Source organism: Asterias amurensis, chromosome 2 (genome assembly GCF_032118995.1).
Source record: "Asterias amurensis chromosome 2, ASM3211899v1".
NCBI classification, from domain to species: Eukaryota; Metazoa; Echinodermata; class Asteroidea; order Forcipulatida; family Asteriidae; genus Asterias; species Asterias amurensis.
Window position 1 is genome coordinate 8302013 of NC_092649.1, and position 27980 is coordinate 8329992.

General features: G+C 38.5%; 2 protein-coding genes across 3 annotated transcripts; one reads left to right on the plus strand and one right to left on the minus strand.

The window, feature by feature from the left end:
- Positions 1–160: 160 nt before the first annotated feature.
- LOC139954400 (histamine N-methyltransferase A-like) lies at positions 161–23601 on the minus strand. 2 transcript variants are annotated; one of them, XM_071954178.1, is made up of 5 exons: positions 23322–23601; positions 9021–9254; positions 5844–6031; positions 4567–4717; positions 161–4264 (listed from the first exon to the last, which is right to left on the minus strand). In XM_071954178.1, the coding sequence occupies exons 2-5, from the start codon at positions 9199–9201 to the stop codon at positions 3861–3863; spliced, it is 924 nt and encodes a 307-aa protein (XP_071810279.1). In that variant the 5' UTR covers positions 9202–9254; positions 23322–23601; the 3' UTR covers positions 161–3860. The 2 variants fall into 2 exon arrangements, with proteins under 2 accessions (XP_071810279.1, XP_071810280.1); XM_071954179.1 differs by lacking the exon at positions 23322–23601 and adding an exon at positions 9913–9934.
- Positions 12569–27895, plus strand: LOC139954399 (carbohydrate sulfotransferase 11-like). The gene is made up of 3 exons (XM_071954175.1): positions 12569–12847; positions 14093–14139; positions 26383–27895. The coding sequence occupies exons 1-3, from the start codon at positions 12694–12696 to the stop codon at positions 27391–27393; spliced, it is 1212 nt and encodes a 403-aa protein (XP_071810276.1). The 5' UTR covers positions 12569–12693; the 3' UTR covers positions 27394–27895.
- Positions 27896–27980: the final 85 nt, after the last annotated feature.

Here is a 27980-nt window from a genome sequence, read left to right on the forward strand (position 1 = left end):
AACACGAATTACTAGAGGAAAGACATCTGTGTATCACAAATATCTTGAGCTACGTCACAGTTTCTGGTAGTGGAATAGGCGTGGTTTATGGGGAGGGGGGGAATGCGTCACACTTACACAACCAGTACGATATGCAATTGTAAACATGATAATTATGCATATGGTCTTTATTTTCTACTAAAAATTTAGTAATAATATGGTCCAAGCCCGTTCACCCCTCGAAATGCCAAATATATCTTTTATAATACATTAATCTTAAATAAATATATTAGGTTATATGGGTTGATGAAAATGCAATTTATATTATGTACATCTCTTTAATGGTACCAACATTGTTGTAATTTTGTCCATAATATGCAAGGCGTACTATAGCTTACTGTGTTACATTTAGGACTCTTTTTCTACTATTAAACAATAAGATGTGTAATTAAAGATAATGGACTATAATTTAAAATAATAACATTTCCTATAAGAGTGAATAAAAATAAGACAACGATACAAGCGTTAAATAATTCATGTTCACTTTCAGACCCGGGATCAATTTCACAAAAACTTCACATTTTCTTAAAGACACTCAGCTGTGCAGCCGATTTTAACGAAACGCTAGGATAAATCCTAACTCGAGTTAGGACGAGTAACCCTTCCTAACTTAGGATGGGTTCAATGCGTCCTACGTATTTGGATACGGAACTGAACCCGTCCTAAGTCCTAAGATTAATCCTAAGTCAGGAAGAGTTTGGTGAAATCGACGGCAGGACACGATTGGTATTTGTCGAAGACCAGTCTTCTTACTTGATGTATCTCAAAATATGCCAAAAATAACAAACCTGTGAAAATTGGAGCTCAGTCGGTCGTCTAAGTTGCGTGACAAAAACACCAATGTCACACGAAGTTGTGTGTTTTCAGATGCTTGATTTCGAGACCTCAAATTCGTGGAAAATTACCTCTCTCTCGAAAAAAGTACATTAATTCAGAGAGCCGTTTCTCACAATGTTTTATACTGTCAACCACTCACCATTACTCGCTACCAAAAAGGTTTTGTGCTGATAATTATTTTGAGTAATTACCAATAGTGTCCACTGCCTATAATAAATATAACATAGATAATAGTTGTAAATAAAGACTAAATACAAGTTTGTGTTATATTTCGAGAGTTGACATAAAGCCATTTTCGGTAAACAGCATTGTCCAAGGCCAACACTTCGTTTATCACAACTTATATATAAAATAACAAACCTGTGAAAATTTAGGCTCAATCGGTCATCGGAGTCGGAAGAAAATAACGGGAAAACCAATTGTTGTTTCTGCACGTTTCGCCGTTTCATGACATGGTGTTTAAAATAAATCGGTAGTTCTCGATATCGAGAATTGGTATAGTAAAGCATTTAATGTAATAATATTTCAAGAGAAGTCTTTCACCATTACCTTCTGTAAACCCTGTAAATTATTTGTAAATTTGTGAACTTCAAAAAAATGTTTCTGTACCGAAAGTGTCCAATGGCTTTAACCGTTATGAATACATTGGGAGAGAACCATGAGGCATCTGGTATATAAACAATAAATAAATCTAAAGTAATAAACGAGTCTTCATGGCATTTCAGAAGGGGATATGAATAAATATTAACATTCACCTTGGCAATTTAATTTTTGCAAACCGAAATTTCACTGTCGTTTTAAGTGCTTTTCAATTTGGCACTTTTTTTTCTAAATCAGGACTAGTCCTAGGAGATATTAAAACTAGTCCTAAAGACTCAAAATAAGACCAGTCTTAAAGGAACACGTTGCCTTGGATCGGACGAGTTGGTCTATAAAAAGCGTTTGTAACCAGTTTTTTATAAATTGCATATGGTTGGAAAGATATTTTAAAAGTAGAATACAGTGATCTACGCAAATATGCCTCGAAATTGCGTGGTTTTCCTATTACCTCGTCGACTAACACGGTCGGCCATTATGGGAGTCAAATTTTTGACTCCCATAAATGGCCGACCGTGTTTCTTCGCGACGTAAAAGGAAAACCGTGAAATTCCGAGGCATGTTTGTGTGGATCATTATATTTTACTTTTAAGTTATCTTTCTAACCATATGCATTTTGTAACAAACGGTTTCAAGCACTTTTCAAAGACCAACTCGACCAATCCAAGGCAACGTGTTCGTTCCTTTAACTCTTTGTGAAATCCACCCCTGGCCTATGGTTCAGTCCATTATTATTACGAACAACCACCAATACGATCATTACTAAGCAAAAATTACCGGGTCACCGCGCTATTATATAACCTTTATAGTAAAATCCCTACACTGTACACATACCCAACCAATCACCAAAAAGAACCTTTAATGAAAACAAAAATCCTGATACCAATAGGAGACTTTCTGTGACGATAGGTGGCAGCAGACTTACCAGGTTAAGCCATTGTTCTCAGAATTATGCCCATGTTCAGAACTACGAAATCAATGGAAATTGACCCGGTAAGTCTGCTGCCACCTAGCGTTGGAAAGTCTCCTATTCTTCAACGCCCACCTTCTTTGTATTGACCCTTCGTGCATGGCGCACAAGAAACCCTTCCCACGAAATATGTAAATTACACAACACGCGTGCTCGCTAACACTTTGGTAGGCAAAATGAAGGAACATCACGCCATTTTGTATGGGGATCCTTAGAGTTATAACTCTGGGTGCGTTTGATTAGCTTCCCTGGGTCGACCCGGTCTGCCCCCGGTATACGTTCGAATAGCTTCGACGTCATTCCAGGGGTTCACCCGGGTCAGCCCCAAGTGGCCCTGCTTGTGGAGTGGGTCACTTGAGGCTGGCCCCAGGTGTAGACGTGACCACAATAGGGTGAGTACTCGTTCGATTAGCTCTTGTCATCAGTGGCTCACCCGAATAAGCATCGCGGGGTCGACAAAGGGAAGCTAATCGAACGCACCCAGTAACGAACCCAGTGTACGGGTGATCCGGGTGATGATGGCATGTGACGCAAACGCGTTTGTGCATCTGTTTTAGTGCACATCGGCGGCTCGATTTTACAAAGCACTAAAACTCATCATTATTGTCAGTATTGCCATGGTGGTTTGTATTGTAATAAAGCATAATGAGAAGGGTCTATTCACCACACACTTGCCTATCCTTGCCGCCATTTTAGAAGTCAAAACCTAAACAAGGAATTTATTTATGACATGGTTGGAAACGGGTAGACCAACATTTTTTGCAGATGTGCGTTCCACTTTTGCATGGAGTCAGGAGAACAGGCAATAGATGGATTGCACGCGACGTCTTCGACCGCCATATTTGATGATAAACAAGGCAGGAATGCATCGTGTATACGCTGTGTATAACTCTGAGCCACTGAAAGCACTTCACGTGTGCACGTTTATTTCCAAATAATATGATGGTCAAAAAGTAAGTTCGAGTGTGCACAATGATTAACTAAAGGTTGACCGTTTGCACTCGAACTCAGGCTGGCCGACCATTGGTTGACTACTGTGGTCGACCATTATTTTGGAACCAGCCTCGAGCCCATGGTTTATTCACTGGTCCCAACAGAATGTTCCCTTCAAACATGTGTTAAGCGCAGATGGGGATCAGTGACACTATAGCGAAAAGGCGGAAGGTTGACTAGACTTCCAAATGAGTCGTACGAGTGACTGCGTCACTGCGCATGTAATGTACGTTGCTGGACAGTAGTCAACCACGGGTCGACTATTTACGCCAACTCGAATTTGCTCTACGACGTCATAAAGTGCAAACCATTAGTCAAAAGGATAGCCCTTCTCATCTTAGAGGATTATTACCAAGATTTAATCCCTACACCATTTTGTATTATTAATATACTTGTTCACATAATGAAGGCCTCTGTTCGGTTTTCAATTCGTGCCGTTTTTAACACACGCATCACCCCCCTTAAAGAAAGTGATACAATCAAATGTCAACGTCAGCTTCATTTCTCCCTTGCTCGCATATTCACAGTAGTTGCTGAGGGTGTTGAGTAGCGCGCTCCGGTTGCCCTCGGCCAGGCTCTGGTAGACACGGGTGGCGTTGGTCAGGCATATAAAGTCCAAGAGAAGTTTCCCAGCCTTGGACGTCTTGACGAAGCACTCCGACACGTCTACCTTGTACGAGACGTTCTCCAGGCGGTAGTGGATGCCGTGGCGACGGAGGATCGGCAAGACGTCGTCGCTGTACCTCTTCTTGTTCTGGGCGGGGAGTTCCTGGATGTCTGGAAGGGTGGCTTCGTAATCCTCAAAGGCCTGCAGGAGATCGTTTCCATCTTGTTAGGGAAAAACAAAAAATAAAACATTGACAATTTTACTGGCATTTTTAGTATACACATCAATTTGGCCAGAATGTTTGAGGTTTAGTCAAATTTTAAATCTGGTATCCCATTTGTCAAGTTACTCAAATAAATAAAGTACAGAAAGCCCTATTCACAAACAAATTTAAGTTATTTTATTAATCTACGCTGAAGGTCACGTTACGTGAAGGATAGGGGGAAATTATTTAGAAAAACATACTCGGATGTATTCTTTTTTGACTTGTCACATAAATCACCATAATTTATTGACATCGTACCTTTTGAGGCAATCGTTATAACCATTAGACCGCCCTCCACCAGTTTATCCATATAATTCAAAATGGTCTCCTCCATGTCACGCACGTGATACAACATCTGGAACATGTGAATCAGGTGATACCGACAGTCTGGCGCATTTGGTAATAACATCTGATTGAAAGATATAGATAAAGAGAAAAGTTGGTTTAGTCTTTACAGAATTTCAGATAAGAGCAAGAAAAACATGGATATTCTCAATATAGCACGCCACCAAGAGTTGACCCTTGATTAGGGTATTTGTGTTTTAATACACCAATGATTTGTATTTACACCAAATCCAGTCGATGTAAATAAGCCCTAAATAGTGTCTACATAAATCTGAGTTTTGCTTTAAAAAAAACAGTGGTATTATTTTTTCCGGGAAGCCTTCAAACCATTATCCAAAGATAAACATTATTTTGCAAACAAAACAAAGGTGATTTGTTTGACGGGACGTGAACTCAAGAATGTTGACTTTTCCACGCTATCAATCCAGCCCACCTGACGTCATAATCTTGGTTGCGCCATAGCTCTATGGCAACCTTTCCATTGTTGATAAACAAACCGCGCTGTTTTGGCATGGACGGCCGAACTTTAGTAAAACCTTCGATCGTGTTAACATTATTATTAGCCAAATTAAACATTTTTTTTCAAATGTTGAATTGAATAAATTTCCTCCACATTTTTTTGTTTTGCATTGGTTTTCTATAGTTTTTCAACCTCGGTTGGCAAAAGCTCGAGCTGTGACTTGACAATAAAAAGGTCTGTGGTGTGATGCAGCATTAAAGGGAAGGTACACGTTTGGTAATTGTCAAAGACCAGTCTTCTCACTTGTTGTATTCCAACATAAGCATAAAATAACATCCTGTGAAAATTTGGGCTCAATCGGTCATCAAAGTTGCGAGACAATGATGAAACAAAAAATAGCATTGGTAGACGAATTTGTGTGCTTTCAGATAGGAATAAACGACTTCTAGATAGAAGTCTTTTATTATTTTAATGAGAAAATGCTTCTTTCTCAAAAACTACGTTACTTCAGAGGGATTCGTTTTCCACAATCTTGTATACTATCAGGTGCTCTCCAATGCTCGTTACCAAGTCAGTTTTTAAGTTAACATTTGTTTCAAGTAATTACCAAACGTGTACCTTCCCTTTAACGTTCTAATTTATGACTTCCAAATTGGGAGGTGTGACAGACATCAAGCCTCACTGTAAAAGCAAACGTTTTCTAAATCTTCCAGACTCACATCCTACTTACCTCAAAATCCTCTGAGATTTTGTTATGCCACTCGAATGTCGTTCTGGCATGAGGGATGTCCTTATCATCCGCAGCCCTTTTCTTGTAACGTGTCAGCTCGTCTGGGTTGGGTTCGATCCCCACGCAATGCAGTGGGTTTTCCGGACACTCTTTGACAACGTTTTTCAAGACGTCTACATCCATGATACCTTCAATTGGAAAAGGTTATTTGTTTATGTTTGATTTATTTCAAAAAAACCTCAATAAAAACGGAGATTAAAATACGTTACATTAGTGTAATAAATATTACATAAACACGTGCTTAAGGAAACAGGATCACCCTGACACTCATGGACGACCCCAAACCATCTTGACATGACAAGGTATGAAACAAAAGGATTACCAGAACGATCTGAGTAGCCGACCGAGAGATCGTCACATTCAAGAAACTGGTTACGAAACTAAACTGCTTAGACACGATTGCAACTACCATATTTAATGTCACCCCGCAGAGTTAAATTTCCGTCGGAAATGGAGACTAATGAAGGAACAAAGCAGCCAAGAATCATTGTGACAGATAAAACTGTTTTTAACATATCAATCAAAGTATTTTTTAATCATTTCTATGCAAAATCTTCGCTGAAATCGCAATCCAAGAGGTGAGCAAAGAAAGATGAGCCAAATCACAATTCCATCATGGATCACTACATCCTGAACAAGAACCGTACAGAATGCGGTCCCTGTGTCCTTCCAAGAGGTCTTGGATAAGACCGGCAAAGAGGCAAGCGAACAACCTCATTCCCAACACAGAACTCACTCTAAATCCATAGCCCCATTCGTCCAAAATACATTTTAAAGAGAAAAGAAACAAGTGGAAATGTTGATGCGAGATTACATTTTGTTATCATAGCAGAGCTAAGTCCCAATAAGGTTTAGCTAAACAAGTTCGTTGCAGATCTAAAAATATCACCACTATCGGGGGAATTAAAAAAAAAAATCAACAAAGTTCCTCGCCATTGTTACTCGTTGGTGTCAAAACAAATACAATTGACCCATTAAATATAACCCCAACTTAAAGACACCCACTAAAACACCTTTTGGTTGTGTTTCTGTTCTTCTTCTAACTGCATTTTCACTCATTTTCTAACTGATGCTACTTTAGTATTTCCGTGTGCCGTGTTGTTACTTTTATTTGAAAAAAACCTCATATGGGTTGAAATTACGGGCTGTTGACAATGATTACATGGTTTAAACTTGATAAACTAATTCTAGAATAAATCTTAAAATACAGAGGTATACAATACCATACTTTCCAAAATTACTATTTTTCGACTTAAATCGATTGCTGCCAAAACAAATTGTATTAGTACCTTACCAATTGAATCTGCGGGTTTAATATGACAGAATGTTTCCGGACAACTTGAGTCGCGTATACCTCTTTAACCGAGCGTAATCAGTTTTCAAATACCACTGTAATGTTTTTGATGAAAGTTTTGGGTAAATATTTTCCCAAATTGTTCTGATAAAGAAAGTATCGCAAGATTTCCCGTACATCACAAAATAAACGTTTGTTAAAGGGAAGGTACACGTTTGGTAATTACTCAAAACAAAATATTCACTTATAAACTGACTTGGTAACGAGCATTGGAGAGCTGTTGATAGTATAAAACAATGTGAGAAACGGCTCCCTCTGAAGTAGCATAGATTTTGAGAAAGAGTTCATTTCTCATCAAAAAATAAAAAATTTCTAAACAGAAGTCTTTTATTCCTATCTGAAAGCACAACAGATTCGTACAACAAGGGTATTTTTCCTCTCATCATTTTCTCGCAACTTCGATGACCAATTTAGCTCAAATTTTCACAGGCTTCTTATTTTATTCTTATGTTGGGATACACCATGAGTAAGGAGACTGGTCTTTGACAATAATCAAGCGTGTACCTTCCCTGGGAGAAAAAAAACAGAGACAGGTGAAATAAAGTCATGTACAAATAAAAGGATTCGGGTACTTTTTCACAATATCCACAGATTTACATTAAACTTACAGGGTTTGAAGATAATGATAGTGGAAAGCTTCCCTTCAAATATTACTAACTAAGGCTGTGTAGTTTTTGAGACCAAAACTATTTCAGCACATGTAAAATCCCCTCAACCAGTTATGATATTATACCAAAACCATAGCATAACTGGTTAACACGTTTTTACATGCTAAAACCGAGACGAAAATTATTACTTTTACTCATTTCTCAAAAACTACAGCACCTCAGTAAGTAAAATTTCAAGGGAAGCTTTTTACTATCATAATCTCCAAACTGTGTAAGTTTAATGTATATCTGTGGACATTGTGTTTTTTGTTAGGAAAAAGTACATATACCCGTTAAGGGATCACTCGGCTACAAACACAGGGTTATCTGCATTATGATGATATACAATAAATTCACATGGAAGAAAACAGTCTTTTGCCTTAGGACGGACTCATCTTGTGTACATGTTATCCTGTATATGGATAGCTATAATCAATAGAGCCACCAAACACAACAATAACATTAAAGGCAGTGGACACTGTTGGGAATTACCGTCAAAATAATTATCGGCATAAAAGCTCACTTGGTAACGAGTAATGGGGAGAGGTTGATAGTATAAAACATTGTGAGAAACGGCTCCCTCTGAAATGACGTAGTTTTCGAGAAAAAAAGTAATTTTTCACGAATTTGATTTCAAGACCTCGAGTTTAGAATTTGAGGTCTCGAAATCAAGCATCTGAAAGCCCACAACTTCGTGTGACAAGTGTTTTTTCTTTCATATAGTTATCTCTCAACTCCGACGATCAATCGAGCTCGAATTTTCACAGGTTTGTTATATAACGCATATGTTGAGATACACCAAGTGAGAAGACTGGATTTTGACAATTACCAATAGTGTCCATTGTCTTTAACAAAGCATGCATGAAATATCCACCACATCCCTTGTGACAATAGTTCAATAAGTGGTCTAGCATTGTTGTCAGAATACTGGGAATTTAACTTTTGTTAAAGGATTGTCTTACAATGAAAATGAGACCATTCATTATGGTATAATAAACAGACTAATATAACTAAAACATGACAACAATAAAATCCACGACATCCTGGTGACAATGTGTCAATATTGTGGTCTCTCATTGTTGTTAGAATAGACTACCGGGAAAAAAATAGACTCACCATTCCCGGAGCCAACCCCGATGACCCGGACAACCTCGGCCGTGTTGACGGGCCATTGGGCGGCCTTGAGGAGCGGTGGCATCTTGGCTCGGATCCAGTCCAACGTCACCGGTTCCTGGTCGCATCTCTTGATGAATTCTTCCAATGACTGGACGTAGTGTGTCTCTTCGAGAGTCTTCATGTTATGATTGTGGTGGGAGGATGAAGTTATTTTTTTCTTGAGTGTAGAGTGCTCTGCCGAAGATAAATTTGATTAATTTCATCAAAAACCAAAGGCAGTTAGAAAAAAGACTAAAGATGGTGCTGAAAAACCATTGTCTGCCTGGCCAAAAATTGTTTTTCACGGGTCGTTCTGGAGTCCCCGTTATTGTACTATTTCCAACTTAAAAAATTTGTTTTTATCAGGAAAATAGAAAATGTTAATTTCGTTGCGAACTAATCGTATAAAAGACAATTAAATTGTGGGGAAAAAAATGGTCGAATAAAACCGTTTGTGTGCAGTGCCGAACCGCGACCCTAAACGTAGAAATTACCAACATCAATAAAGTATTGAATTTCAATGCAGCGTGCTTTCCCGCTGATCACAATATTGCGTTTCATGACTGAACAAAAATATAAATATTTGCAAAGTGCCATCACACAATACCAAAATCTCAGAATAATGACATTTCCGACAGCTATGCAAAGAACAAACGGTTGCCATAGCGACGGGGATATCCACTCAAAAAATTGCATTGATGGAAATTGTTTAAATTGCATTAGCTATTTGTGATGGACATCATTTGATATCAGAGAAGAACAGGCATTTAAACTCCGTGCACGCGGATTCCTTGAAAAGATTTGGAATTGTTTGAGCAAGGTCAATGATTTTTAAGAGCTAAAAACAACCAACCATACGGTCATGGGTGGATTTCTCCTGCAACACAAAGTACAACTATTATTATTAATACAGCTAGAAACGTCGGCAATATAGTCAGGTGGTCTAGGCCCCTAATAGACCGGTATCATGGTGCAGCCATCTCTCCCATTTATACCAATGTTACCAAACCAAGGCTGGAAGAACAAAATCGTCTGGTTCCTATTTGCAAAATACTTATTAGCATCCATTATTGTTATTCGATACGAGGAACATGACCAAGATGGAGGCAGCATGTACATATCAATCATTTAATTTTTTTAATTTTTTTTTTTTCGCGTTGGCGTTGTAGGGCCTACCACAAAAAAATGTGTTATGTTGAAAACAGTTGTTTCTAACGGAACCGTAGCGATTGTCTGATTTTTTCAGAGTCACGTATGCCCAAATTTAGCTTCACCGATCCAGTTTTACTGTGATCTTTTTAAAACGATGTATTCTTTTAAAATGAACATGTTATTGATTTGTGTCATTCATAACTTAATCCATATAATTATTCTGATTGAATGCACATGGGTGTATTAATAACTGTAGGTGACCAATATTCTAATAATAAATAAAAACATTTTCATGGCATATAACAATAGTAAATGATTTTTTGTTGTTGAAGGTTTAATTATTTATATTTATAGTGCAGTGGTAGGCCTAAATATGTTTAGTTTTAAGTAAAATCTTTTCTTTTTTTTAATCAGTACTATAAATAAAGGTTATATGGAACCATATGGTTTATCGTACAAAGAGCATGTATAGAACAATATGAACATAGTAATGTTTGATCTTTTTAAACCAGATGTTTAATAAAAATTGGAAATTGACACTTTCCTATAAAGCCAGATGTTTCATTGTAGGATACTTGTCAAGTGGTTTGTATGCACAATCAACTAGCACTGTACCTTAGGCCAATATTGAACATGAATCTGAACTATATTACTCTTTTATTTTTCTTAAACTGACCAGATGTTTATCTTTTGAAAGTAAAATTGCTTGTCAATGTTCGGTTAATTGTTTAGTTGTTGCTGATTTTAAACTTATTTTTATATCTTGTTGTTTTTTGCTGATTATCTATATTTTAAATGTTTCTCTGTATTAGCGCCATGGAGCATTGTTTTCGTTGGATATGGCGCTATATAATTGTTGACTATTATCATTCTTCTTAAAATGTTGTCTTATCATACAGGAAGGGTAAACCATTCAAAGCAAAAACTATTTTAATCCGATTATAAGAAATCGAACTTGTGTGCCATCTAGATGCCATTACTCCCCTGGCATGGTTTGGTTGGCCTTACACTGTCGATAGTACAGTCTGCATTTGTGTACAACACATTATGGCTAGGTTTGGGTGGTGTCTTGACGGCCTTATATACACTTTCGTGTTATACTACCACCCAAACCTAGCCCTATATAAGACTCTTCCTCTGCTGTGTAGTATACAAATATTGACTGCTTCTAGTTTAGTTTTAGTTTTATTAGACTTTACACTGGCATAAAAACATAGAAATACAAATCGATACGAAAAAGAAAACAAAAAAAGAGGGGGCGCTTTAAGGCGGGACTGACAATTACAGACGACAAGAAGAGCAAGGGCAGTGCGACACCCAAGTGCAGACATCATCCGCTGAAAAGTCAGAATGCTATGGTTAAAACGATGACTCCCGAGGTGATCCCGAGCTTTCTATTTTCCCGAGGCGAAGCCGAGGGAAAATTGACCGCTCCGGGGATTACCGAGGGAGTCATAGTTTTAACCATTGCACGAGTAAAAGCAGTCAACATTTGTTTTATAACAACCAAACATTTCTAAATACTGTACTTGTTACAGACCTGAATGCTACAATCCACGGACAACGCGAATACAAATTGCGAAAACTGTGCTGCATGTAGTGTGGCATGTAACCCGACATGGTTACAGAATATTAATTTCATCATCCTCGTACACGCAATGGACGTCTGGGTACTGCACGCCGTGTGGTAGTCTTCGGACTAGCGCACGGCAAATCGATGCACTATCACACGGCCGTCGTCGGCCTAGTAAAACTAAGACATATCATGTGACGCGCTCTAAACCAATGAAAAGGCAGAATATTGGTAAGGGGTGTTAGTAAAGTCTTATACATACAGGGCTAGGGGTAATATACATCCGCACAATGGTCACCGAAAAGTACGGCTGCATCCTGGGCCCAATTTCATGGCTCTGCTTACACCGCCAAATTCTGCGCTTACGATCACGCTTCCCCGCTTCCTTGCAAGCGCCGAATTTCTGCGCTAGCCTTGTAAGCGTGGAATGCCTAGTAACCCGTGAAATACATAGATATAGAATAGAATGTGGTCTAGTTTTTTTAATTCTATATCTTTGGTGAAATACGCTTGCCGTTAGCACACAATTCCCATAGATTTAGAACAAATGAAGCAGAGCCACATTGGGCCCAGATAGATGCAGCATGCATGCAGCGCATTCAAAGCATTAACAAAATCCCGCCTGTGCGTCCCGCCGTAAACATACACGCGGAACACGCGCGTCCGGTCTCATTAATTTCTTCACAATTTATTGACCCTCGCATTCAGCGTGCGTACTTTTACATTACTGTGTACGCGTCAAGAGTTCTCCATACGCGCGCACGCATGCCTTTAATTCTGCTGTTGTTTAGTTGGTTTGAGATAACTAACTAAAACTACACGTGAAGATTGCATGGTGGGTTTTTTTTTAGTCTTGAGTCTTGAAAATACAACTGTGGCCTAGATAGGGGTCACCAGCAAGACAGTGAGATGACTTCAATTTCTCGCCGTTGTGTGTTTCGCTTGTTGACTTTGATAACATCATCTGTCGTCATTGTGACAATTGTGTCGCCATTCTACAGTTCAGTCACCTTGAACTCGTACACTGCGCACGACGGTTTCAGCCTGTCGACGAGAACCAGCGGTATGTAAACATGGAGCGAACAAAATAAGGTTTAAAGGCAATGGACACTACATTATGTCATTCAGCCATTATTGTTGGCATAAGAACTTCTTCGGTAACGAGCAATGGGGAGCTATTGACAATACAAAACATTGCGAGGAAACGTTCTTTGTTCGAAATTTATTAATACTGTCTTCACCACGAAAGACTATAATTATCGATTTTTTGTTTGACAACCCGTGCAGCTCTTTTCTGCAGTATGATTATGAGAAAGGCCCTTTAAATGTCCCTGAACAGAACTGTATATTATTTTGTTCTCCGCTGCAAGATGTACATTAATCAATGATGTGTTTTAAAACAAAAATAAACAGGGCTTTATTACAGTACGGTTAAAAATATACAGACGTGTATTTGGATCAACCTTATTTTGTTTATAAATGATATATTATATTATAATTACACCTTTTCACTCCCACAACATTACACTAGCACAACATGATGTATTGCCAACCATATTGGCCTTTTATACACCCAATTATTATGGTAACCAAACACACAAACAATGGTGCACATACTTCGAACAAGGACACTGGAAACACTTTGTCAAATTTGTTTTCGAAAGGCCATGGACATATATCATTGCATGCAACGAGACTATTAGTGACGGGTAAAATATGCCTTCTCCTTTTTCAACAGATATTCCTCTTTTTATTTAGTTTAGCTCCACATCTTGTATTACTTTTTCTCCCTGTTCCTCCTTCGATTTGTTTTGTGCGTGTTTCTAATCTTTTGTGAAACCATCCTGTTTCCTCTACCCTCCACCTTCTCCTCCTTCATTGTTCATCTCTTGCTTCGTCTTGCCCCCTCTCTCTCTCATTTCATTTCCTTCCACTTGATTGCTTCTGTCACCATAGTATTTTAATATTTGAGTGAGAAATTACTTATTTCTTTAAGAAAAAAAGTACGTTACTTCAGAGGGGGCCCTTTCTCACAATGTTTTAGCTCTCCATTGCCCGTTACCGCAAGTAAGTGTGTACATGCTAACACTTATTTTGAGTATAGTTATACCAATATAGTGTCCATTGCCTTTGTATAGGCCTATTGTAAATGATTATAATAGAATTTAAATATATATCAATATTATTGGCAAAAAAGGGGTTTGTATATAGGCGATTAGGCCTATACGATCCCACAAACCATTTGGGAATTGGAAATAAATGAAATATATTCGCTCTGTGACAAGTCAAATGTTTTTTTTTACCCCAGGAAATTACAAAGGACTTGAAACCCAAGTACAAGATGTGACGAAGAAGGTATGTTTTTTTTAATGTTTTTTTTTTTGTTATGGTGGAGCGTTTATATAAAGAGCACCGTCCTCAAGTATCTGGTGTTTCTGATCAGCTGGCTTTGGGTTCGAGTCCCTATTGTGGCACCTTTCATTTCAGATGCTTGATTTCGATACCTTAAATTCGATATCAAATTCATGGCAAATTACTTCTCGAAAACTACGTTTCTTCGGAGGGAGGAGCCGTTTCTCACAATGGTTTATACTATCAACCTCTCACCATTACTCGTAGTAAGGTTTTGTGCTAATAATTATTTTTAGTAGTTACCAATAGTGCCCACTGCCCTTAAATGTAGGCCTAACTATTTCTCAATAGGGAAATATACCAGCCTGTGAGTCACTATAAGCTCAAAACGAAGGGCAAGGACACCGAGAACGCTTGAAATTGGCATGTTTACTTTACAGTCCACATGTTAAATACAATACAGATGTTTCACTCTCTTGAAACACGCTCCGAAGCGAGGGGCCTGTACTATTTTGAAGAGTATAGTTCTTTGTTATTCCAATCATACATTCTACCCTAAATTAGAATATATCGACGTATAGTTTGTTCTCCTTAAATGATAAGCCCACTCCTTCACATAGAGAGAAAGCGAGAGAGAGAAATATCGATCCGAGTACTAATATCTACAAAATAGGTCTACCAAACTCAATGTGACACCAGGCTACATATTCACATCCTGATTTTTCGTCTTCAAACAATCATAAGTTTGAGCCCGCCCCCGCCCCGCCCACCCATGAAATAACATTTATTTTTAAACAAAAAATCTCGATATGAAATAAAATATTAATTTGTTGATACTCATCTATCATCTTTAAAGACAACAGGTCGATTTGAAGCGCGCCTTTACAGTCTTTGTAAAACCGGACACAGATATTTCCTCTTTCTTTTAATTAATTAACCAATCCTCAATTTCAATCAGAAAAACGTTTTAATATTGAGCTCAACTATAGGCCAACAGCTGGTATATGCGCATTAAGAAAACACATTAACGGTTTCAGATTAACGTCATTTAAAAGACGTTATTTTGTAATTTTCCTTATAATCTGGGGATGGAGTGGGTGGCGCTAGTTCTCCGATCGAATTGCTCAGGTTTATTTTTCACCCCTCTTAAAACAGAAATACTTGTCTCCAGTTTCCGGGCTTAAAGGACGCATTTGAGCGAGCTTTACACATTACCAGCATATTTTATTTAAGATCACATGTTTTCTTCTTTTCATTTATATGGTAACTCAAGAAGGCCTTACACATTACGAGCTTACACATTGTCAGCATTATTTCATTTATGATCACTTTTTTTTTCTTTTCTTTTCATCTATATGGTAATTCAAGAAGGGCTGTCAACTTTTAATGTCTGAAAATGTTTTACTGTGTGGAGCATGTATTTATGAAGCGTTTATAAACTGTCCATGTTTAGATTAAAGGGATACATTGCCTTGAAGGCAGTGGACACTATTGGTAATTACTCGAAATAATTATTGGCATAAAACCTTTCTTGGTGAAGAGTAATGGGGAGAGGTTGATGGTATAAAACATTGTGAGAAACGGCTCCCTCTGAAGTGCCATAGTTTTCGAGAATTTAATTTCGAGACCTCAAGTTTAGAATTTGAGGTCTCGAAATCAAGCATCAGAAAGCACACAACTTCGTGTGACAAGGGCGTTTTTTTCTTTCATTATTATCTCGCAAAATCGACGACCGATTGAGCTCAAATTTTCACAGGTTTGTTATTTTATGCATATATTGAGATACACCAACTGTGAAGGCTAGTCTTTGACAATTACCAATAGTGTCCACTGCCTTTAAATTGGGTGCTTTCGACAGGCTTTAAAATCCTTTCAATAACAGATATAGGCCACTTCACAAATATTTGACCCGTACTCTTACTGTGCAATACCTCGGCCCCCAAAAAAACTTTATCCGAAAATCCGACTATACAGGCCGATTTCACTTGCGCTTTTTCAAACACCACAAACGCCGGAATCTATTGCTAAATCCGAAAGCCATTACAACTTAGCGATGACGATTTTACTCAATATTTCAAAACAAACACATTTTCACGCATACGTACAGAATAAACTCTAGTTGTCTGTTTTTTAATAACCATATTTATGCCCTTTTCTCGTTCTGTGGTTCACTTCTTAAACTTCCTATTTAGGCCTCTTTCTCTGATTAGACCTTTATCATGCTGCCTCCATCTTGGTCATGTGCTTATATTATCGAACAACAATAACTCAACCGATTCAAATTAATTCAATTCAATTGTTTATTGTCACATACATATACAGTGAAATTCACTTCGGTTTGCGAGTCAAAACATATTAAAATGACAAACAATACAGAAAACACTTGAACCACATAAGACATGCAATAACAAACAAACACGCACACATTATGCAAAGAGACAACAGTAAAAAGTTGCAAACCCCCGAAAACAAATTAAAAAGTAATTACTCAGTAATGAAAAAGTAACCATTTGGTAATTATTCAGTAATCTTATTGCACTGCGCTATATACAAACTGTTGTTAGTACGGTTGAAGTCAGCTCTGATCGATCTCTACCGCATATTACCTGTTCTCATCAGTATACTTACTATTTGCAGCCTGAAATTAAACCGAAATATTAAATAGATCTTTATTTTTTGTTTAGAACCCGTGCGGCATAAAGTTTAATCTAAAGCAGGAAGCTCACGACCAAAAATAAAGCTAGCAGTGCTGACTACACACGATCGAGGCGTGATCGAGAGTGTCAAAACACTCTATACACTACTGCCCGATAAAACTTAACCAGCAAATCTTGGCTGACACGAAACCTCCTCAATCTTCTAAGAAAGAACAACCGTTGGTGGGCTTCCCTAACAAAGAAACATTTCCTTCTATCGTCAAACTCACTCACTTATGTAACGCATGTGACGTCACGTACGAATCCAGCCATATGTCAGCAAGTGACCTAGTTATGTGGGCGTTCCTGAGGACTGTTATAAGAAAATAAATCCTTAAAAAATACACAGGAGTACAAAAAAAAATTCCAACTGAATTATTGATAAAGATGACAAGGTTTATCTTAAAGGCATCAATACTCTGTATATTAACAAACCTTTAAGATCGATTGACATGTGCATTCCTAGAAAGTTAAAAGAGTCGACAATTTCCACTTCGGATCCATTAATATTCAACGGCTCAACTTTATCTGGATTTTTTGTCCAAGTCCACATTAATGTCCAATAATGAATCCAAATAATGAATGCTAATAACCTTTATGCAACTAGGAACCAGACTACTCTGTTCTTGCAGCCTCGGTTTGGTTACATTTTGTGATCAATGCGGAATGATGAAGATGGCTAGACCATGATAAAGGTCTATTGTAACGTTCAACCCTTGGTACTTTATATTGGTGTGTTTTTGCTACAACAACAAAAGTAAAGGAATTTCCCATGCAGGGACAACAAAAGTTATTGTATTTTATTGTGTTGCATTGTGTTTTGTATTGTATTGTGAAACACCATGTGACCGGGGCCCAATTTTATAGAGCTGCTAAGCACAAACATTTGCTAAGCATGAAATTACTTTCTTGATAAAAACAGGATTACCAACAAAATTTCTATTTGTTGCATGTTGCTTGTTACTAGTAATCAGCTGTTGATATCACATGGCAATTTGGATCGTAATCCTGTTTTTATCAAGGCAGAAATTCCATGCTAAGCAAATTGTCGTGCTTAGCAGCCCTATGAAATTGGGCCCTGCCTACAGATGCACATAAACGCGTGCGTCACACCATCACCAGCCCTCGTTTTGCAACGGCCAATATAAGTGCACAGGCGCGATGCGATTACATGTCCCATAATGGTCTGATTCCTCTCGGGAAATGTTTTACTGTTATCAGCTGCCATTTTGTTACCAATGTTGTGCCGACCCCATCGCCTTGTTTTCAAACTTGGTGAGGTCAATGGTCATCGCAGTAGAGATCGTTACCTTGGCACCATCCCAAAGCCGTTCCCCCTCAAGGGAAACTTAAAGGGTGCAACGGACGAAATTGGACGGAAAAGAAGTAACACTTTATACAAAAAGGTCATTATACAAAATCATCGGTTTAGCTTTGTCGTGAGAAGTTCGTGTATACGCACGTAGGCCCTTTCCCTTGGTAACTGAAAGTGGCCTCTGCGCATTCTATAGCTTTGTCGGTATCTTTGTGAGGGGTGTCAGTTGCCTTAAGCACTTGTTGCTGCGTATGATACAGGCCTACTGGGCCCAATTTTTATAAAGACTTTGACTGGTAAGCAAGTCGTTTTAAAATACTACAGAAGAAACGATGTGCGTCACAAGCAAACAGTATTAAGAAAAAGATTTGACCATACACTTTCATTATGAATTAGGATTGTGTATATAGGCCACTGATCTGCTTAAATACAACAATCGGACTTTTCTTTGATTTTGTTTGAGAAACAAAAATAAAGCTAAAGGCGAACTGAAAACGTTTGTTTTCATGCTCAATGAAAAACTGGCCACATTTCAAAAAATTCAATGTTTTCATGTGTATAAGCTCGTTGCATCATGTTACAAGTCTGTAACCCATTAGGGCTAGCCATTTGGACGATAGGCCTAGGCCTAGAGGTCTAATAAAAAAACAGCAGCCTATACGGATAATTGAAACAAGTGTGGCAATCTAGTTGCTCCTTTCTGAAAGCTTTAGGCTTTTACTTAGAAACAACAAAACGATCTTGCACATCAACAAAAAACACCGAGTTAAACACATTTTCTGAATTCCCAAGTTTGAGAGGGGTTGAACCGGGCAAGCTCTGTCACTCATCGTAACCGTGGTTATCGAGCACCTGCCGGGTTTCTTGAAAGCACCGCGCCCGTACACACTGCTATCTTCTGATGAACTACCTTATGTGTTTATACGTGTATTAGCTGGCATGGCCATCGCGCAACATGAGTCCAGCTTTATAATCGTGAAATCTTCGAATAGGCAAGCCGATACCACAATCTACGCTCAATGATCGAGTACAGGGCCAAACTGGTTACGCAGCGACTCTAACTGTTTCATTCAAACCTCAGTATCCATTCCAGGGTCGCCTAGAATTATCATCAGCTAGGCTTTATCAAAGTTTCACCAAAGATCCACGGTTTTTGCAATAGCTTTAGTCTTTTGATACTTTGTAATACATATAGGCCTACCAACATCCTCACGGTGGGCTGATTACTTTAAAGTTTTTTCAATGAATTTCTCATTATTTCCTCTCAGCCTCATTTTGGTTCAACTATTGTTTTGATTACAATAAAGGGTCTATGTACTTTATGTAGGACAAAAAACACAATGCCCACAGATTACCACTAAACTTACACAGTTTGAAAATAATGATAGTAGAAAGCTCCCCTGCAAATATTACTTGCTGAGGTGCTGTAGTTTTTGAGAGATGAGTAAAATTTGTCATGAAAATAATTTTCGTCTCAGTGATCATGAGACGAAAATTGTTTTAGCATGTAAAAACGTATTTTCTTTACATAGTTTTACCCATTTCTCAAAAACTACAACTATCATTATCTTCAAACGGTGTGTAAGTTTAATGTAAGTCTGTGAACATTGTGTTTTGTGTTACAAAAAGTACCCAAATCCTTAAGAGGTTACGGACACTATTTACTCAAATTACTATTAGCATAAAAACTTACTTAGTTACAAGCACTAAAGAGCTGTTGATAGTATCAAACATTGTGAGAAACGGCTCCCTCTGAAGTAACGTAGTTTTCGAGAAAGAAGTAATTTTCAACCAAAATATTTGAGTTTTAATTCGAGACCCCAGAATTACATTTTGAGTTACCGAAATCAAGCATAATATGAAAGCACACAACTTTGTGTGGCAAGAGTGGTTTTTTTTTCTATCATTATTATCTCGCAACTTCGATGACCGATTGAGTTCAAATTTCACAGGTTTGTTATTTTGTGCATATACCAAGTAAGAAGACTGGTCATTGTCAATTACCAATATAGTCCAGTGTCTTTAAATATAACAACAAATTCTACCAATTGAAATTGGTAGCACACAACACAAACTACAGACATGGAGGCGAGTCTTCATACCTTTGCGAAATAGAGACAACTATGACTTCCAAAATAATGACAAGAGGAAGATTGTTTCTAGGTTATACGCTGGGAACTTTGTTTCTTAATTACTTGCACTGGATACATCCAAGTGAGTAATGTCAAGGCAAAGACTAGGATAAAAACGCGGAGGAAAGCTATAGTTTTTGTCCAAGCATTTATTAACGAAAGCGAGTGTTTAAAATGAATCCGATCTCTAATCGATAGGCAATTAAAGTTCCCTGCGTGGCGGGTAATAATATTATTATTATTCCCTCAAGGGAATTTAACAAGAAAGTGTGGCCGCGATGAAATCGTTAACTAAGCCAAATACACAGACAGAAACTATAGAAACTATGGGCATATTATTTGCAAAACATTTTTGACCCCCAGGTAAGTATCGGTAGCAACCTACAAACCACTTCAAGTCTGTACTTCAACGAACCTTTGTAAAAGATGTATTATGTAAAATAAGTTTAGGCCTATGGCTATGTTTACACACAATTATTTCCACCACACTGATTTATTATGTTTGCCTTTAGACTTTTCTGCAAAATGGCACCGAAATAGAACGTCCCGTGCATGTTCAAACACTTGAGATTATTTCGACCACCCCGCCAACAAGCCCGGTACTCAACAACGTAATGTCTGTCATTAACAATCTGAGAGAAAACGTGATTTGCGAAAACCAAGAAGTGTTCAGCTGGTTAATATTTACATACGTTACTATGTGTGAAAGCACTACATATAGGTAGGCTTACCTTTTGAAAATCACATTCTTTATGTGGTACTTGCTATGGAATACAATGAGTTATTTTAAGTAGTTCTAATTCTACACAATAGCCTACTAACCTCTTTCGCAGAGCTGCTGTTCTGCAACAGTTCCGAATGTGCTCAAGGACGTACTTCGCAATCACATTACAAGTGTACTTTGGCTGTAAAATGTGGTGCATGCTGGTTTAGGTAGGCCACGATGTCATTATCTAGACCAGCATGCACCCCGTTAAACAGCTAAAACGCGCGCGTAAAATATAGTTTGCGAAGTCGTCCACGAATCGTCTATCTAAAGGCCGGTTTATAGTCGGTCGCGCGACGGAAATCTTGCGCGCAATCCTAAGACTGAGGCCTAAAAACCGTGTCTTTTTATGATCGCGCGTCAATATTTCCGACGCCCGACCATCGCGCGACCGACTATAACTCGGCCTTAGTGCGCAAAATTTAGTAGCAGTGTGGATCAAGTGCCCATGCCAACCTACTAATCCAATGTAAGTGTTAATAACCACCAAAGCCTAATAGCAATAAATGGCTTTCAGCAACCCCCCCCCCCCCCCCACTGCCTCTTCCCCTCCCCCGATCCCCTATAGGATGTGCCACCAGGGCCCAATTTCATGCGCTGCTTAACGGTAAGCAAATTTGCGTGCTTACTGAAGCAGAACAAAATTGCTTAAGCCTTAGCGTATTTCACAGGTTAGCAGAGAAATTGAGCGGCCATATTGCGTGTTTACCGTGGATTTGCATTGTGACGTCATTTATTTTCGTGCGGTAAGCACCGGAAGGTTAGCATGCCTTTCCGTGTGCTTACGGTTAGCAGAAATAGAAATTGCCAAGTAAGTACAAAATCGGCCGCTAAGCAGCGCTATGAAATTGGGCCTAGGTCAAATTGATGCTAAGCGGTAAAGAGGACGGGGTACCCAAGCTCTGGTGTTTCTAATCAGCTGAGTGTGGGTTCGAGTCCCGTCCCGCGGGTCGTGGCACATGGGTCTGAGCAAAACGCTAAACCATAACTTCGTTGACCCCATAGGTCCCGTGTACTAGGATTTGTATAGTATCACATAAACGAACCCATGGATCGGAACACTTTCGTGGAAGAGCATGGGTTAACCACAGTGATTCAGATTCACATTATACACAAGCATGCCCCTGGCAGTGACTAAGTTCACTAACCAGGAATAGTATACCTAACAACAAATAAATATAAACCATAAAACGGTTGCATACGTTCTCAGAAACTGACACTCATCGCCCGTTAGCATTTCAATGTGACACGCCACATTGGTGTAATAGTTTAGCCTATTCTTCAAAAACACTAATAAGTGTACTGATGGGCCCGCCTTTAAACTTAACTAAGCTTTTGACCGATGTTGTGGAGTACATTAATTTCACAAGCAACGATTGAATGCCTTTTGCAACACCTGTTTGCAATTGCCGAAGACCAGTATTCTTACTTGGTGTATCCCAACATTATGCACAAAATATATGACCCGTGAAAATTTTGCCTCAACTATTGGTCATCGAGGTTGCGAAAGAATAATGAAAGATATAAACCCTTTTTGCACAAATTTGTCTGCTTTCAGAAGCTTAAAAAATATACAAGACTCCAGGCCTGAAAGCTTTTATTATTTGAGTAAGAAATTACCTCTTTCTCAAAAAAACTACGTTAAGAGGGCACCGTTTCTCACATCGTTTTATTTATAGGCTACATCTCTCCAGTGCTCATTAACAAGTATTTTTGATATTAGTGCTGATAATTATTGAGGAGTTTGTGGTAACACCATGTAATGACTATCTCTAAATGAGTTGGGGTGGTTCTGAAAAGAACCGTTCGTGTTTAACCCAACGTTTCGATCAGTATGCTCTTTAACGTCGAGTTATACCAACGGTTCTTTTCAGAACCACCCCAACTCATTTAGAGATAGTCATTACATGGTGTTACCGCAAACTCCTCTATATCTTATTTCCACCATGCAAAGTTTCAAATCCTACTAATAATTATTGGAGTAACTACCAAACGTGTCCAGTGCCTTTAAAGTTCCACGCCAATGAAACCTTTTCCCGCCATTTCTCTATATTTCTCTCAATTTTTCTATAAATCGGTATCTACATTTCAAAGTTTTTCTGAAATAAAGACTTCTACTTCACTTTGGAATGTCTTTGTAGACGTCCGTGACTCTTCATGAAACCTAAGGTTTCAGGCGAAGGTTCAATCTCGCTCCATGCTGGGCCTGGGAATGGTTTGGAAGTGAAATGTTGTCCGGCTGTAATACAGGATAGATGGCGATTGCGTTTACTTACCTGAAGAGTTTATCGGTGATGTCAGATGATGCACTGTGCTGTCTCCCACTGCAAAATGAACACCAATAATACTGTACAGCAAAGTAACACTTAGGGAACTGCAATCATCAACACACCCAAAACGAATCACCCAGTATTATTTGAAATACAGTTATACGGCTGGTGGAATATTGTTTGGTTTGTGTTTTCCAACTTCTCTTGGCGAAAGTCATGTAACGGTATGCTATGCGAAAAACTCTGATGCGCAGTTGTCGATGTCCTTGGTGGTACTGGCTCAAAACACTCCACTGACGGCTATTTGTATGCTTTGTGTGGCGGGGGATGTACCTGAACCCTACGGCCGTTGCGTGCTTTGATCAAACAAAGAGAATGTTTATGAAGCAATTCAAGTGTGAACAATTTCGTTTTTACGAGACACTAACAAATAATGGAATTCCTTAAAATACTCTCTTGTAATTGTTTCGTTCTGGCCGGATTATTTTTGATTGTATATATTTTGGAAAACTTGTGGCGGATTAAATGTTTTTAAATAACCTTAATTAGAAGTCATACCCGCTTGTTTGATAAAATAAATATTTCAATTTGCCACGTTTAATGTATGATCTACTGCACTCTGAAAACGTCTGCGCTTGAATTGAACCAGATCCAGTTGTTCGTGTGGGGGCCTGACTCTTTTCTTGTCACAGTATTTACCTCAATATAATGTGTGGTAAGACTGGAAGACTTGCAATCACAAGGTTGTGGGTTCAAATCCCCGAAGCTAACCGCTGATTTCAAAATGATTATTATGAATAAATAGTGTCGTCTAGTTACTAAATCATAATTTCTTGAGTTGTGCAGTTCATAATCATAGACGTTACACCAATGTGTTTTTCTGTGTGAGAAAGATGGGCTGCTGCCAGCTTGGCGTTTCTATCCCCCTTTGGGAGTTTGCTGAGTTCCCTTGATGGGAAGATCATCTAAACAAACAAACAAACAAACAAACAAACAAACAAACAAACAAACAAACAAACAAACAAACAAACAAACAAACAAACAAACAAACAAACAAACAAACAAACAAACAAACAAACAAACAAACAAACAAACAAACAAACAAACAAACAAACAAACAAACAAACAAACAAACAAACAAACAAACAAACAAACAAACAAACAAACAAACAAACAAACAAACAAACAAACTTCAAAATGTGTGTAAACATGACCCAGAAATGCGTCACAGTGACTATATAGAACCCCCATTTGTTAAAACCACTCTCCGGGTCAGCATATGACCCTAAACGGCTCAAGGCCCTCTGACTCGGGACCCGGAATCTGGTCAATTCTGTGTATCCCCAGTGAATCTCATCATTAGGGAGGTTTAGCTGCACGTTCCGCGTGAACGTGAACGTGAACGTTGGAAAAATGTGTCGTTAAAATTTCACAGTTTTAGCAATGATACGTGAAGTTACCATTTTTCACGTCAGGGGTACGAACGTGCGCGCAGGCGTTATTGCGTGAGCATGCACTAAGCCGGCCTAAAGTGGCGACGTCACCTAGAAACAACACCATTTTTTTTTGACGTTCTTCACGTTCACGTTTTTGCTCGCGTAACGTGCAACTAAACCCCGCTATTATTGTTATCATTTTATACGCAGATGGTGACGTAAAATGACGTCATTGATATCGATATGGACTATAGGGTCACTTCCACTTAGCTAGAATATTATGGATTATAAGTTAATATTAATTGGCAAAGAGTTCGTAATTGGTTTTCCTCGCCCTTTGTTGACCTAAACATAAAAGCCATGCTTGTGATGTCATTTTGCTCTCAACATGTCACTGGTGGAAAAGCCTGCGGTTCAGCCTACGTGTTCAGTGGCTACAAAATATTGGGCAATTTCAATTTACCACAATAATTCAGCGAATATCCAGAAAGTACGTCATTGAGGCGAGCATCTATACATCAAATACATTGTTTGTTTGGATGTTCGTTTGGATGTTTGTTTGTTGTGTTGGTTTTTTTTTGTAGTTGGGTTTGTTGGTTAAGTGTGCTTGTTAAATATGTATTGTTTTTGTTTTATCTAATTTTAGTTCTAATAACGTCTCTTTTGACTTTCGCTTTTAAATTTTAAATTTTTCTTGTGTATAAATTTTCACCTGTGCTTTTTAAAATGTTTATATAAAAATGTAAATCTGTATTTTAATTCAGTCTCTGGACTGCGACAAGCAGATAATTTTTTACAATAAACCAGTAATAATAATAAAAATAATTTTAAAAAGGTTGTTTTACTTTGAAACTCTGAAGCAAATTCGGGTGCGGACCTTTCGTCATATTGCGATTAATTGTGATTTAAATTAAGAATGTTTTTCACTTGAACGCTTCTAGTCAATGTTGTGTAGGCCTATATACGTGTCAAACTTTTGCCGTTTTATTGTCATATTTCTTTTCTAGTATTTTCTACTATTTATCTACTCTTAGTGTATAAATGAATTGGTGTCTCATTTCTCACTGCAAAGATAGAACAAACCCTCTCGTTAAAGTGAAATTAATCATTAGGCCTAATACTTGCAAATAGCGGAACAGTGCTCCTAGGTTATGATCCCACAGTTAAACTAAAACTACACCACGCATAGTTCAGCTGACCTCTAAGATTGACTCTGGCCAGCAAATCTCTAGATAATATTTGACTTTATGTACCAGCCGAGTAAGTTTCTCTCTTCTAAATTTTAATTTGACTGGGAGTTATGTCGGTACTGAAATGCTTATTAATTTACAATATTCTTTTGCAAAGTCAGCTTTTGGAATGGTATTTGGTACTATCATCGCGTCATAATGTGTGTTGGAAACAAAGTTCATATCGCGGTTTGCAACTTGAAAGAAGGCCATGACAACATTGTTATAGTTATTGGTCATTCTGTAAAGTATGTTTGGGACCATGTGATTACATAGAAATATATATTTATAATCTACATCCATGGTGTGACATTCACACAAAATAGTCGCTACAGGATTACTGTTCATCAAATTATAACTGTATGCTGAGACATTTTTTTTATTTTATTTTTATTTTTACAGATTGCATCAGAAAATGCCCATGCTTCAGCAAATGTTAAACCACTGCGCAATTTCACATCTCTGTCTGAAGATCGTCACATCTTAGAAGAAGAAAGTTATCGCTATATGGGCAACAACCCATCTGGCAATCTTAGTGGAAATAGCTACAAGGTATGGAAAAGCATGTTACTCAGGAATCAAGTCCTTGAAGAAACCTGCGACCAAATGAGGCGTCCGTTCGCGGCGGGGCAAGCTCCGAGCCACCTCCTTGTCGACGACCGCAACAAGTACATCTTCTGTGAGGTCCGTAAGGTGTCGTCTATGGCCTGGCGTAAAGTCTTAGACACCATGGCCTTGGCTGGTCCACCAACCGGAGGATTGAAGGCAGGGGACCGGCTTCGTCGCCTCGGCACGTACTCGAAACAGAACAGAGAATACCGCCTACGTCACTACACCAAGTTCATGTTTGTCCGAGAGCCCATGTTGAGAGCGTTCTCTGGATGGCGTGAGAAGTTCGTAGACGGTCCACAGCGCCACGACTACCAAACCATCTGGGGTCCCCAAATCAAACGTTCCCGACTCTCCCTACAAAATACCTCATTTTCTTCTCAAGGACAACATGGAGAAGCTAGAAGTAGTATCAGCTTCGCTGACTTTGTTGGTTACATCACCGGGCCAGTTCCCTCACCGTTGCAGCAAGACATGCACTGGCAGTCGTACCTCCCCCGGTGTCGCCCTTGTCGTGTCCGCTACGATCTCATCGGGCATTATGAGACTTTGGGCCCCGACGCTGAAGCCATTCTTGGGGTCATTTCTCCGTCAGGCCATTCCAACAACAACACTGTAATGTTTCCTCCCATACGCTCCTCAAGAACACCAAATTTAGCCAAAAGGGAGTTTTTAAAATTGAAGTATGAAGATTTGTTGAAATTAGCAAGACTTTATGAGTTAGATTATAAACTGTTTGGCTACTCGTTGGAGCAGTTCCTAAAATGGTTAGAAGCTACAGTGGCCGATAGTGAGGACACGTGACTGACATGTCCATGGTTCGCAGCTTAAGACAAATGATGTGCCGGGTACCAGCACACAAATTAAAACAGGATTTCGTTTAAATCTGGTCAGAGGTGTGGGTTTTATCACATTATATCAATATATGGTTTTTGGGGGTTTTTAAATTGCTTCTATAATTAGACATGTATTCATGTTTTGTTTTGTTTTGTTTGTTTTTCAGTTGCAGAAACACTAACTTGGGTAAAGCCCAGCCTCTATTTATTAGCAATATCAAAGTTTCATACATTTTAAGGTCATTTCGTATGCGGTGATTTCGACTGTTTCAAACTAGACTGTTCAACATAATTCTCCACATTGTAAAAAAATATATATAAAAATGTGTTTTGTGTGCATTTTAAAGAGCTACCATTAAAGGAACACGTTGCCTTGGATCGGTCGAGTTTGTCTTTGAAAAGCGTTTGTAACCATTTTTTATAAAATGCATATGGGTAGAAAGATGTTGTAAAAGTAGAATACAATGATCCACACAAACATGCCTCGAAATTACTTGGTTTTCCTTTTACCTTGTCGACTAACACGTCGGCCATTTATGGGGGTCAAAATTTTGA